The sequence below is a fragment of the Hydractinia symbiolongicarpus genome, chromosome 15, assembly GCF_029227915.1.
Source record: "Hydractinia symbiolongicarpus strain clone_291-10 chromosome 15, HSymV2.1, whole genome shotgun sequence".
Taxonomy (NCBI): Eukaryota; Metazoa; Cnidaria; class Hydrozoa; order Anthoathecata; family Hydractiniidae; genus Hydractinia; species Hydractinia symbiolongicarpus.
In genome coordinates, this window is record NC_079889.1 from 7,808,128 (window position 1) to 7,822,858 (window position 14,731).

At 33.7% G+C, this 14,731-nt stretch overlaps 3 protein-coding genes across 3 annotated transcripts; 2 read left to right on the forward strand and 1 right to left on the reverse strand.

Moving 5' to 3' along the window:
* Positions 1 to 216: 216 nt before the first annotated feature.
* LOC130628886 (NPC intracellular cholesterol transporter 2-like) lies at positions 217 to 2,290 on the forward strand. The gene is made up of 3 exons (XM_057441927.1): positions 217 to 375; positions 883 to 1,163; positions 2,126 to 2,290. The coding sequence occupies exons 1-3, from the start codon at positions 297 to 299 to the stop codon at positions 2,207 to 2,209; spliced, it is 444 nt and encodes a 147-aa protein (XP_057297910.1). The 5' UTR covers positions 217 to 296; the 3' UTR covers positions 2,210 to 2,290.
* A 343-nt stretch (positions 2,291 to 2,633) lies between these two features.
* On the forward strand, positions 2,634 to 9,478 carry LOC130628885 (uncharacterized). Its single transcript, XM_057441926.1, has 2 exons — positions 2,634 to 5,824; positions 8,916 to 9,478. Exons 1-2 carry the CDS (start codon positions 4,824 to 4,826, stop codon positions 9,463 to 9,465), a joined length of 1,551 nt encoding a protein of 516 aa, XP_057297909.1. The 5' UTR covers positions 2,634 to 4,823; the 3' UTR covers positions 9,466 to 9,478.
* Positions 9,479 to 11,917: 2,439 nt separating this feature from the next.
* Positions 11,918 to 13,886, reverse strand: LOC130628952 (NPC intracellular cholesterol transporter 2 homolog a-like). The gene is made up of 3 exons (XM_057442017.1): positions 13,718 to 13,886; positions 13,358 to 13,629; positions 11,918 to 12,021 (listed from the first exon to the last, which is right to left on the reverse strand). Exons 1-3 carry the CDS (start codon positions 13,869 to 13,871, stop codon positions 11,938 to 11,940), a joined length of 510 nt encoding a protein of 169 aa, XP_057298000.1. The 5' UTR covers positions 13,872 to 13,886; the 3' UTR covers positions 11,918 to 11,937.
* Positions 13,887 to 14,731: the final 845 nt, after the last annotated feature.

Below are 14,731 nucleotides of genomic sequence, written 5' to 3' on the forward strand. Positions count from 1 at the left end.
CCAGGGTTTTAGGAAAAGATTATTAGACATGTGACACTCCTAAATTCTTTCTTAAAAACAATATATGTGCTGCTATTAAGTAAATCTTCATCTAATAAAGTACACTTAAAAATAGGTTTTGTTTCTATCTTCACACATTGAGAAGCTATCTTTAGCTCCCCCCGTCTGTAGCATATCAATCGTATCGTACGATGTCAGCAGAAGAAGGTATAAAAAGTTCCGTCCTTATGTCGTATTCTTTTCAACACTGAGGCTGCGCTGGAAGATATCAAGGAATTCTTGAAAGCAAGATCAAGATGAAGTCACTTATAGTTTTGTCTGTTTTGTTTGCAGTGGCGAACTGCATGGATGTAAAATTTAGATCCTGCGCTAAAGGTGATGTGTCTTTTACTTGTTTTAGTTTTCTGTTTTGAATTTATATTTGCATTCTTTCATTCATAATTTGTAGGGTGTGGATGCACTAAGGTGACCAGAACCAGAACATTAAGCTCTATGAACACACTTCTTTAAATTGTATCCTGAAAAGAAAACTTTAGTATTCAAATTCAAAGAATATGGGAAAGGAAATTTAAATAGTATCACGGCGACGCTGCAAAACCATATTTTAGCAAAGTGGAATATTTTCCAATAAAAGCATGAAAAATAAATTCTAATTCGTCAGGAATCCATAGTGATGACTGGTTCCTTCTTTCCCACTAGAGAATATAATGGCTACATTGTTCCATTTCTTTTACCAGTCATATAATTTTGAGTTGCTGTTAAGACCAAGTCAGTGTACAAACAAACATAGCAGAAAAACCTTAGAAATCTTTAAATGTTGCTAAATTTGTAAAAATACAAATAAAATACGAATAAAAATACAAATTAAATATTATTTTCTAGATCCTAATCCAACAAAAATAACCGCTGTTTCTATCGAACCGTGCACCGAAGAACCATGTGTCTTGCATCGAGGCGCAACCTCTACAATTGCAATCAAATTCACACCAACCGCCGACGTCGATTCCTTGACAACCGTTGTGAAGGGAAAAATCGGACCCCTTTGGGTACCCTTCCCCTTGGACCAACCCGATGCATGCAAAGGAAGCGTTACATGTCCTTTGAAAGCCGGACAAGAATATACGTACAAGTTCTCACTTCCGGTTAAGCCTGCATATCCTCAGGTATATGTACTATCTATTTATTTGACAGTTAACTCCCGGTAACTCTAACCCTCACGGACCGAGGAAAATAGTTTGACTTACCGAATGTCGGATTTATGAAACTCCCGTTAAGTTGAATTTGGTCTTAAATGACTTTATTATTGTTCGAATTAAAGCAATTTTTTCAAGAGGTGGGACAGTACTTATCGGTAAAGGGTGTAATCTTGGCGATAAAAAAGGCATGCAAGTCCCTTGTCAATTGAATTTTTCTCGACAGACAACATATCTATATTACATCAGGAGTTAATAAAAACTAAAAAAATATTAAGAGTAGACATTTATAAATTTTACCTATCCGGAAAAAGTAGCCTCAGGGTGGGGGATGAAAAATGGGTCGAGTTAACAAATGTTTAAGTTATCTGAGGTTCAAGTTAACCAAAGTTTTTTCTAATAAAGTATTAATTAAAGTTCAAGGGATCCAAGAAAATGATTCCAGATAATGAAAGTTCGAATTGTCGGGTGTTCGAGTTGCTCCGGGCTAACGGTTATTTTTTTATGAGGGAAGGTTTTTTTTACTTTAAAATTTAAAAATTTCGTCGTGTATTTAAACAGTTGAAATAATGAGATAAGATACACGGCTTAAGATACAGTAAACTTTCGATGTAACGAGAAATAACAAATTCCGTTAAAACAAGAGAGGTTGCATAAGAACGGCGAGGAGAGGCTTCTGCTTAAAATTGAGATGTTCGTTCTATCAGATACTTGTAAAATTGGGAGCTTACTGTATGTCACAAGCTGTGTATCTCTCAAGAACATTTGAGAATTTTTATTTTGACCTGAATACGGTGTACAGAATGTTTCCAAAAAAGCGCTAACATTTAAAAGTGAGATATGATTGCTGAAAATATTTTAACGTTTATTCAATCATTTTTTTATTTTCTTAAATTTATGTTTCATTTGTTTATTTATTTATTCATTTATAGCTCAGCGTTGTTGTCAGTTGGGAATTGAAAGACAAAAATGGCAAAGATGTTGTGTGTGTGATGTTTCCAACAAAACTCGAATAAATTCTAATATAAATCATTGTAATATATATTAACAATTTTGTTTCCTGTTTTTTCTGTGAAAAAATAAATCTAACAAAATAATTACTCATAGTGAAACGGAATAAATGTTTCGTTCAAGGACAAGTTTTGGAGATTTGCGTCAAGAACATACTTTATAAGAACAATGAGGCTCAGACTGAGTAAAAAAAATAAGAACAACTTAAGAACAAGGTATAGTCTCAAAATGTCATCAAGCGTCTATAGAATTACAGATCTGCACAAAAGTCCACTTCTTTTACCGAATTCTTTCGACTTATTTCTATAATCAATAATAAACTCAGCAAGCTTTTCATTATAATAAATTACTTTACCGTGAAACCATCCGTTTTCATATAGTCCTCTTACACCTCTCCAAACAAACGGATTGTGTTTATTAAGATGCCAAACAAATAAGAACAATTGAGGCTCAAGTCATGGAAATGAATGAGAACATTGAAGCTTACTGAAATTTTCTGCTTCTTATAAAAAAGAGTGTATACGTTTTTGCATGTCAGCAGTTTGAGAACAAAGTAAAACTTCAATATTGGGCTTTGAGGAACAAATCAAGGGATCATTTCTGAACTTCTTAATTTTAGTTAGCTTCAGGACAGTAAAAAAAATTAGTATGACGTCACGCCTATTCTAATGGTGATTCTATTTTGGCCTTTTTATTTATTTGTCACATAATTTTACACATCACATAAACTTTTTCTTAAATTCATGTTCCACCTTTTTAGCTTTTTCCAGGCATGGAAATTTATGATGTTGTAATCTGGGACTGGATGAGCCATTCAAATATTTTATTCCAATTGTCCTCCAATGCTCTGACAAACATTTGGCCAAGTTTTGTACTATACTTTTGGAGCTAAAGGCCAAAACGCCCGAACTTGTTGCCCGTGAGAGGACCGATTTTATTGTGCTCGTAACTTTACAGCATGCGCACTGACCGGAAACCGCATTTCACTTCGGGGTAAATTGCTTACATAAGATCCTGCATTGGTTTGAATTTTAACTTCCCTTTGACCACCCGAATTGAGTTTCATATGACTGAAGTAATAAAAACTTATATAGCCAAACGGACATGAGAATCACACCTGGGACTGAAATGACTCAAACTGGCTTCAATTTTCTTGTAAACGCATTATTATAAGATGTTTTCTTTTTAATTTGCAACCAAATTATTATTATCTATTACCTTATTTCTCACCCATGGGAGCAATTACTCCTTGTATATTAACATGCGTTGCTTAAAAAATAATTACACGTGACATAAGTTATCAAATTATAAATAATTACTCACATTCAAGCCAATATGCATGGATGGAATAATAATTACTTTCTTGTTAATATAATCGATGATGTGTGAATTTTACATAAATTCATGTAAATTATTGATAGTTAACATTTTTTTAAAAAAAAATACTAAAAAATTTAAATGCATCCATGCAAGTGTATTTTTAAAATTCTGTAACATTCACGCACATTGAAAAAAGAAAAGAAAAAAAAAAGAAATTAGGCTTCTTGGTATTAAAATACGATATTTATTGCATGTCAAGATACCAACATAAAATTGGAAGGATAAAACCTGTGATGTTTTCAAAAGATGGATACTGAGTTTGAAGGTCGTTTTCAGAATAAAATTTCGTATTTTATTTACGTCGTTTGACGTATCTTCAACGTTGCTTGCTGGTTCACCGCTTAGTTGATTTTATGTTTGAAATTGGTTTTATTTATGCATACTGAAAAAAACGTTATCATATAGGTATCACAGAAGTTCACAGAAGGGACATTAACCAAAGAAAAAATAAATAAAGACAGTATCATAACCAATAAAGACAGTATTATAACCAAATAAAGACAGTATTATAACCAAATAAAGACAGTATTATAACCAAATAAAGACAGTATTATAACCAAATAAAGACAGTATCATAACCAAATAAAGACAGTATCATAACCAAATAAAGACAGTATCATAACCAAGTAAAGACAGTATCATAACCAAATAAAGACAGTATCATAACCAAGTAAAGACAGTATCATAACCAAATAAAGACAGTATCATAACCAAATAAAGACAGTATCATAACCAAATAAAGACAGTATCATAACCAAATAAAGACAGTATCATAACCAAGTAAAGACAGTATCATAACCAAATAAAGACAGTATCATAACCAAATAAAGACAGTATCATAACCAAATAAAGACAGTATCATAACCAAATAAAGACAGTATCCTAACCAAGTAAAAACAGTATCCTAACCAAGTAAAAACAGTATCCTAACCAAATAAAGACAGTATCATAACCAAATAAAGACAGGATCCTAACCAAATAAAGACAGCATCAAAACCAAATAAAGACAGTATCATAACCAAATAAAGACGGTATCATAACCAAATAAAGACAGTATCATAACCAAATAAAGACAGCATCATAACCAAGTAAAGACAGTATCATAACCAAGTAAAGACAGTATCATAACCAAATAAAGACAGTATCATAACCAAATAAAGACAGTATCATAACCAAATAAAGACAGTATCATAACCAAATAAAGACAGTATCATAAACTGTTTTGAAGCATCTTATGATATGGCATTTAATGGCGTTCTATTCGTTTTTGCCTTAATAAAGTTAGCTGCTGCATCAAAAAATAACTTTGTGATTGGTTTATTCTCCATTACTGATGAAAACGATCAAAGCCAAATAGATATGCAAAGTTTATCTGAACTTAAGTATTTCAAATATATATTTTCAACATCGCAAAGAAACGAATTTATTCCATACGATATCAAACAGAGCAAACAGAAGCTTCTTTCTATACTTTTAGAGTTTTTATTAGACGCATACTACGAGAAGAAAACATTTACTTTCTTTTCGCATTTGTCGGAAGAGCTGACTCTCCTGACACATGCTGTATTAAGCCAGCAAAACATTAGGTACATCGCATTTACGGATAAGGAGATATTTCCACCTCCTCGGGGGAGTGCAACAATGTTTTTGTTTCCTTATCAACCTATGTTGTATTTTACAGAACGGCTTATTCAGTCAAGGATAAGAAATTTGTTTATATTTGATATATGCCTTGGTACTACCTCGTGTGTAACGAACTTTGATAGGTTGACAGAGAGAACAGACATATGTTTCAAACAAAAATCATTCTCAATTATAAACATGAACACAATGAAAGAGGTGCGAAATCGTATAATGGATCTTAACGCAATACCAAGAAATCCAGAAGACGTTTCTCCTGAACCTAACCACGAATCAAAACCGCTCTTCACTTCAAGTAACAAATTATCAGGAAACCCTTCCCTAAAGAGAAACCAATCAGAACCGTTATATCTCCTTAATAATCATTTCCCTAATTATGATTTGTGGATAAAAGACCTTCCTGATCGAAGACAGCACGCTATTTTTCCTTTTCAAGAATTAAACTATCCTTACGCAATAAGGGACTATTGCATAAATATCTCTATCGTCGAAGATGTCAACAGCTCGAATTGCAATGTAAAACGATATGTAAATCAGGCGTTTCGTATACAAGTTGAACTAATCGAAGCCCCTCAAGGTGCAGGAAGATTCTTTGACAGGTACAACTATATCTTTCAGCAAGCTTTCGCCAACGCCCAGGTTGGCATGTTCACACTGCTTCTAAATTTTATTTTACAAGTTAGAGATAAAATACTAAACATAATAGGATATAATAGGAAGAAAATAGAGCTATTATAATAATTCTAAAGGCATAGATTTTACCGTGTTATTTAAAATGGGACGGTCACGCTCAATTAATAAGCTCTGCATCAGAGTAAGTTTAAAATCTTTAGACTCTTCCGCAAGTACTGAGAAGTTGTGAAACGATGCTGGAGAGTAATTACAAAACAAAAAATGTTCGAGAACGGCACTGGCCTGGGGACCAAGTTTAACGCGTTTACCTGTAAGTGCAGAAATACCTAAATGCTCAGGCATACGGACTTTAAAATGGCGTTTTGTTTTGCCATAATAAGTGGCGTTGCAGCCACTACACTTAAAACAGTAAACGAGTCCGGAGCGTAACGATTCGGGTATTCTGTCCTTAAAGGCAAAGCAGCTACGTAGCCTCCTCTTAGAAAAAAATAAAAGTTTAACATTACAATGTGCCAGTTTCTGCTTAAACAAACGGTGCAAACGTGTTCTAATTTGTAAGGTAATCTTTCCTAAAAAAGGTAAAACAAGGACTAACTCTTTCTTAGGAGCAAGGGACACTTGTTTCTTCGGTTCGTAATTTCTGCTCTTAAAAATTCTGAAACAGAATTCAAAAACCTTTGAAGGGTATCCATTCTTTCCAAGAATAGTCTTCAACTGAGATATTTCTACATGAAATTTATTAAGATCTGAACACAGATGGTAACAACGATAAAGTAAAGGAAAAATTAAGCCGTGTTTATATTCCATGGGTATGAAACTAGAAAAGTTAGTATAAACTCCACTAAATGTTGGTTTCCTATATACGTTGGTGACAAAAGAATCACCTTCACGCATGACACAAACGTCCAAGAATGGCAAAACCTTATCACATTCTTCTTCAAATGTGAATTTAATATTCTGATGCCTAGAATTAATATATTCATAAAAAATTTTTGAACATGCCCACGTGATTCAAATAAAACAAAAATATCATCAACATATCGCCTATAATAGATCGGCTTAAATTTAGATGGACAATTTTTAAGCCAAATGTTTTCATAATGACACAAAAAATTTTGGCCAGTGTAGGCCCTAACGGAGACCCCATGGCCACACCGTCAATTTGCTTATAATATACGCCGTGGAAAACAAAAATAGACTCGGTAGTCGCTAGAGTAAGAAGATGTTTCAAATCTTTCTTAGGAATACCATCTATACAATTAGATTCTATCTCATTGATAATAATATAAATCGTTTCATGTAATGGAATATTAGGGAAAAGTGAATTAACATCAAAACTAGCCATATAACAGTTAGGATTCTGCTGAACAATTTCAGACGCAAAACTGAAGGAGTCTTTCACGGTATAGTCATTGATAGTGAGACTTACAAGCTTAGGTACAAGAAACTTTGCAAGCTTGTACGTGGGAGAACCAATAGCAGAAAGAATAGGACGAAACTTAGGTACGCCATTAACACAAGGTTTATGTACCTTGGCTAGACCATACAAAACACCAGGATAGGACCCACTGGGACAAAGTTTCTTGTACGTAGTTTCATCGATATAATTATTGTTTAATAAAGATCTATAGGAATTCCTCAATCTATTTTCTATATTAATTATATAATTAATGTCCTTACCAGGAGGAATGTTCAATTTAGCAAATTTTGTATCATCATCGAGAAGGGACTCAACAGCTACAAAATAACTATCTTTGTTCAACAATACTACTGTGTTTCCTTTATCAGCTTTTTGTATTACGATATCATCACGATTCATGAGGTCTTGCAATGCTTTAAACTCATTAGCAGGAAGGCTGGGCTTCTCTGGATTACTGTTGTACGAGTATAAGATGAAAAGGCAGTATCTTTCAGTCTTGTTTTTATGTAGTTTTTGTCTTCGTTAGACAGGTCGTCTCTGTTGATATCTCTCATCAAAAGTTCAAAAGGTACGAGATAGCTTGCATATTCCAACTTCTTTAGGGGGATAGCGAAATTAAGGTTTTGCCATTCTTGGACGTTTGCGTCATGCGTGAAGGTGATTCTTTTGTCACCAACGTATATAGGAAACCAACATTTAGTGGGGTTTATACTAACTTTTCTAGTTTCATACCCATGGAATATAAACACGGCTTGATTTTTTCTTTACTTTATCGTTGTTACCATCTGTGTTCAGATCTTAATAAATTTCATGTAGAAATATCTCAGTTAAAGACTATTCTTGGAAGGAATGGATACCCTTCAAAGGTTTTTGAATTCTGTCTCAGAATTTTCAAGAGCAGAAATTACGAACCAAAGGAACAAGTGTCCCTTGCTCCTAAGAAAGAGTTAGTCCTTGTTTTACCTTTTTAGGAAAAATTACCTTACAAATTAGAACACGTTTGCACCGTTTGTTTAAGCAGAAACTGGCACATTGTAATGTTAAACTTATATTTTTTTCTAAGAGGAGGCTACGTAGCTGCTTTGCCTTTAAGGACAGAATACCCGAATCGTTACGCTCCGGACTCGTTTACTGTTTTAAGTGTAGTGGCTGCAACGCCACTTATTATGGCAAAACAAAACGCCATTTTAAAGTCCGTATGTCTGAGCATTTAGGTATTTTTGCACTTACAGGTAAACACGTTAAACTTGGTCCCCAGGCCGGTGCCGTTCTCGAACATTTAATGTTTTGTAATTACTCTCCAGCATCGTTTCACAACTTCTCAGTACTTGCGGAAGAGTTTAAAGATTTTAAACTTACTCTGATGGAGAGCTTATTAATTGAGCGTGACCGTCCCATTTTAAATAACACCGTAAAATCTATGCCTTTAGAACTATTATAATAGCTCTATTTTCTTCCTATTATATCCTATTATGTTTAGTATTTTATCTCTAACTTGTAAAATAAAATTTAGAAGCAGTGTGAACATGCCAACCTGGGCGTTGGCGAAAGCTTGCTGAAAGATATATTTGGATATGTCGTAGATTTTGTCGTTCTTATTTTTTAATATCTTAAAAAACTGCTCTACCAACTAACAGGTACGACTATCAAATAGAAAAAGACAGAACAGCGTTAGGAGTATCTTTGAAAGGTGAAAGTCCGCAATGTGATACAGTCCTCTGCGATGCAGGAAAGTTTTTAAGGCATGGTTTTTATAAAGAAGAGTTTTGGAACATCAGCTATGGCTGGCATTGTAGGCTATGTGAAGGAAACACAGTGAAACCTTGTGAAGGTAACACCAAATGTATTCGTTGTGAGAGAGGATACAAGGCTAACGCTAATAAAACGACCTGCGAGGATACGTACAGGGTGGTTTACATACGCTATCGTGATACCAAGAGCATTATGATGCTATTGTTTTCGTTTATCACGTGTGTTGCTATAGCATCAACCATTGTTTTGTTTTCCAAGTACCGCTTAACACCAGTCATGAAAACCACTGACTTTTTTACAGTTATCTTGCCAGTTTGTTCTGTTAATAACATTGCCTTTTCTTTTTATTGGGCGGCCACATATATGGTCATGCGCATTGAGACCCATAACAATTGGTGTACTTCTTACCATAGCAACAGGTACCACTCTGAGTAAGGTCCAGTCTTTACTTCATGTGTTTAAAAGTATTACGAAGATGTCAGCAAATGAAGCAATGCGGACGAGAAGCGCAGAAGCGTACACAATCGTTAGTCTCGTGTGCACAAGCCTCGTCATACTTATATTTATATCAATCCATCATTTCGGTCACGTAGAGTTAACAACATTCCATTCCGAACAAAGTAGAGAGTTATATTGCGCAACGGATTGGCAGGTTTTCCTGCAGCTTTTCTACATTTTTGTCTTGTTTATCTTTAACGCAGTGCAAGGATTTAGAAGCCGTCGGTTACCGGAACATTTTCGAGAAACCAGTTTTATCGCCCTTTCTTCTTTCGTGTCAAGCATTGTTTTAGCCTCATTAGGCGTCATATATTATAGCCAGCAAAGCCACGTCACTAGAAGTGTGATTCTGTATTATATTATATATTTACTAGTAACTTTAAACTTTCTAATTTTATACATCTACAAAGTCTTTATAATATTATTCAAACCCGAATTAAATTCCGCCAATGTTTTCCGAGCTGATATAAAAAGAAGATTAAATAAAGATGTGGATGAACAGCTTGGTCAACATCTGACAAGAGAAAGTAACGTGTAAAAAAGCAAAGTTTGTTATACGTGTTTGAATAATCAAGTCTTGAAAGTGCTGAATTGGAAAGACTAACCATAAAGCATGTGTCTTTTTGGATTTATTAGACTGCATGAACTGGAACAACGAAACTGATTATATTGCAGAAAACAAAGCATGTAAAATGTCGAACAACAAACAGCTGATATTGCAAAAAAATAAATAGCTTAATTTGCAGAAAAACTAAATAGTCTACTGTGGACCATATACTCTGAAAGTTGTTTTCTTTCAACTCTCAGGATGGACAACCAGTTTAACTGTAATTTTTTTACGACAACCAATTTTTTTAAACGAAATGACTTGTGTCCAGTGAATTATATGCTTAACGCTGCCTAAATTTTAATCATTTATCACTTCACCAGGTGCGACTTTTAATTTGCAGAACTACAATAAAATTATGCTTTCAATTTGCAGAACTACAGTAAAATTATGCTTTCAATTTGCAGAACTACAATAAAATTATGCTTTCAATTTGCAGAGCTACAGTAAAATTATGCTTTCAATTTGCAGAACTACAATAAAATTATGCTTTCAATTTGCAGAACTACAATAAAATTATGCTTTCAATTTGCAGAACTACAATAAAATTATGCTTTCAATTTGCAGAACTACAATAAAATTATGCTTTCAATTTGCAGAACTACAATAAAATTATGCTTTCAATTTGCATAACTACAATAAAATTATGCTTTCAATTTGCAGAACGGCATGAGTATTTTGTATATTACTGATATTTAATTTTATTTGTTTCAAAATTTTTACATAAAAAATTTGATAATAAGTAGATATACAATAGGTAAACATAGGTTATTGAGATTTATTAACCCGAGGTGATTTATATTCAACGACGCGCAGCGGAGTTGAATATAATATCACCGAGGGTTAATAAATCCAATAACCTATGTTTACCTATTGTATATATGTTTTATTATATACCCAAAAGAGATTGTTATAATTAATATTACTTATTTTGTTTTGTGTGTGTTTTGTTTTCGTTTCATTTTATAGTGTAGATCGAAACATTTTTTTGTGAAATCGACATGTTTTCGAAATGTTGTTGAAATCGACACGGTACAAAGAGACAAAAGTTAATTTCTTTTTTTTGAATGTTTTTGTCAAAACTATTGTTACGTCACAAGCATTGAATAATACGGGTGGAATACGATTATTTATTCAATGGCTGTTTTTGCTTACGGGTATATAATAATAATTTTTATATTTTTATCTCCTACTCTATTTTTATTTAATTTTAATCTTGATTATAACTAACATATGTTTTAATTGCTAACAGATTAGCCGATGAACCAATTTTAACACATTTTGTTGTTGTCGTTATCTCTCTACAGAGTTAAGCTCCAGTCTTTTTCATACGCCGCTCTCTTTCTTTATTATTGAAGTTACTTAACCAGAATATGTATTGGTACTGAATTTATGTAACTTTCGGTCCCTGTTGGTGCTAAAATTATTTACCCGGGTTAATCTCTTTAGCTTCTAGTGGCATTGCTATCAACGAAGGTCCGCGAAGAGGGTCCTAGTACATTTGAAGCTCCCATTTGAGCTACGAAAGCCATGCAAGCACAGCAATCGCTTAACTAGAAATTTGCCTAAGATATGTATCCTATTCTCATGCTGAACAATAAACAGAAAGGATAGATTCTGACTTGACCAGGGTTTTTCTGCTGAAGTTACTGGCTTTTGACGGCAATTCAGCTATCTGGGTAAGACGGTGCAAGTTCGAGTGAAATAATAATGCGAAGGTTTTTGATTGGTCAATTTGGAATCACAAAGCAGGATCATCATGAAACAAATAAAAGCACACAATTAAATTTTATATGTACTATTTATTGGAGTTTTGTTGGGAACATTACACAAACAACATCTTTGCCACTTTTGTCTTGGAGTTGCCACTTGACAACAACGCTGAGCTGAAAATAAATAAAACAATAAAATATTAAGTTGAACAGACGTTTTTTAAAACAAATGGCGCCGTAAACAGTTTCATATTGTTGACCCTCCAAAAAAATGACACTAAAATGCTTCGTTTGAGAAAACACATCTTTCAATTATGGGGAGCATGCCCTCCATTCATCCCTTCCCCCAGGCTCTGAGACTTCTTCAAGTAAATACCATTTATGTAGTGGGATGTTCAAACGCACTGATTTCCTTCTCTTGCAATTTCAATGATTGTTTTTTTGATTTATTTTAATAGTGGTGTCAATTGACGTAAAATTAAAACAACATGAAGGCTAAGTTCATCACCAACAAAGTGAGAGTTTTATATTTTATTCTTTTAGATTAAAAATTATATCTAAAATTTGCCTATCTTAAATTTTTGCCGCAGATTAATTTGGCGAATAGTCAAACATCTCAAATTTACTGGTAATTTGATGGAGGCGGATTGTGACAAGATGCAATAATTTTGCCATTTTTTTTCAATTTTCCGTAGACTTTTACTGTAGAATTTTTAGCAAATTCTCAGAACAGCCATATATCTTATGATTCTTTTTCGATGATCTATTTTGTCAAGCAAACCTTTTTCCTGTTGATGACACCTTCAAGATTACTCTTTAGACAAAGTGAAAACTTTATATAATGCGCTTCTTTCAGATTCGCCAGGGTGAGGCATAAGCTTCTTTTGCAGGAAGAAATAAAAAAGTAAATCGAATCTTAAAATCCAGCAGATAATTATTGAAAAGTTATAAAGATGCCTTAAAGCTAATAATATTTTGGAGGTGAAAATTCATATTCAAGGGAAAAATGGGTATTTAGATGTTGACACCGAGTTTTGGGTTAAAAGACTAATTAAATCAGATGCTAATGTTTTTGTTCCTTTCATTTCAATAATTTTATTATAAAAGAATGCTATTTTGATATAAACCTACCAGGAGAAGCTTATGAACCAATCAAGGTCTTGTATAAATCCATGGTTTGTATAAATCCATTGTTTGTATAAATCCATTGTTTGTATAAATCCAGGGCTTGTATAAATCCAGGATTTGTATAAATCCATGGTTTGTGTAAATCCATGGTTTGTGTAAATCCATGGTTTGTATAAATCCAGGGCTTGTATAAATCCAGGGTTTGTATAAATCCATGGTTTGTGTAAATCCATGGTTTGTGTAAATCCATGGTTTGTATGAATCCATGGTTTGTATAAATCCAGGGTTTGTATAAGTCAAGGCCTTATATTTGCAGGTTTATGGTATAACGTATATAAACAAGTAAATATAAGCCAAAATATAACATTCAAAGAGAACTCACCTTAGGGTAGAATCTTTTAATTGGAAGTGAGAGTTTGTATGTATATTCTTGTCCAGCCTTTAAAGGACATGAAACACTACCTTTGCATGCATCCGTTTGATCCAAGGGGAATGGCACCCAAAATCCAATTCTTCCATTGACAACGGTTTTCAAGGATTCGATGTCGACAGTTGGAGTAAATTTAATAGAAATTGCTGAGCTTGCACCTCGATGTAAGATACATGGCAGTTTTGTGCACGGCTCGATAGAAACAGCAGTTATTTTTGCTGAGCCTGCAAAAAAAGGTAAAGATTACCCACTCCGGAGCTTATTTAAGAAAAAACATTATTTGGTGGAGTTTTTAAAATAAACAAACCGTACCTTTGGCGCATGGGCCGTAACGCACATTCATGCATGATGCAATTCCAACCAAAACAAACAAAACAAAAAGAGTCTTCATGTCGAATTTGCTTTCAAACATTTCTGTCGATATACATTCAAGTTTAACGATATGATTCCACATCTTTTTATGCATTTTTCGGTTCCATCGTACGATACCACTTATCCGCACTAAACGGGGGTAAACATAGGTCGTTACAACTACTGCAGTTTGTTTCTCTTTATGACAAATAGAACCCCTATGTTTTCAACTATCTCGTATTGTTTACAAAGTTTTATATCACGCCATCTGTGATAGCTCAGGTGGTTGTGTTCATAGCTAACACTTAACAAACTTTGACCTAGCAGTTATTCTCAGTTACACAGTTTTTTTTTCATAAGCAACACCTTTTAAAGCAACACGAGGCTTAAATCCTTCAAAACATAAAGCAAATTTGAGCACTAGCAATCGTAAAGTGAAAAAAGAAAAGAAAAAAGTAATAACAATGATAATTTCAGAGACTTTTCTTGTTCATCATATAGGCATCATACGACATCATAATCGTTATTTTCATCTTGACGTTTTTTAAGCTGGAATGGATTGGACGGGGTATATTAACGAACGTTCTTCAATCTGATCTAAGAAAAAAACCTATGGACACCCTGTTCTGAACTCCATCGACATCGACATACAGAACCTTGAAATACTTCAAAGTTTATGCTAAATTCATCACCAAGTGAATCGTTAATCCTAACACGACCTCTAGTATTTCAGCACATAGACTGTACCATTAACTAGCTACTCAACTACACCTAATTTTCTTATAACCCACCATATAACTTATGACAGGCAGGCATTCTATCAAAAACTTTCATCAAACCTACAAAAGCAAAATAGACTTTTTTTCTTCTTTAAATACTTTTCCTGAAGATGTCTGAGTAACAATACCGTATATGTAGTGCTCCAACAAAACTAAATTGCAACCTATCTATATTAATTCTTTCTGTACGAAAATC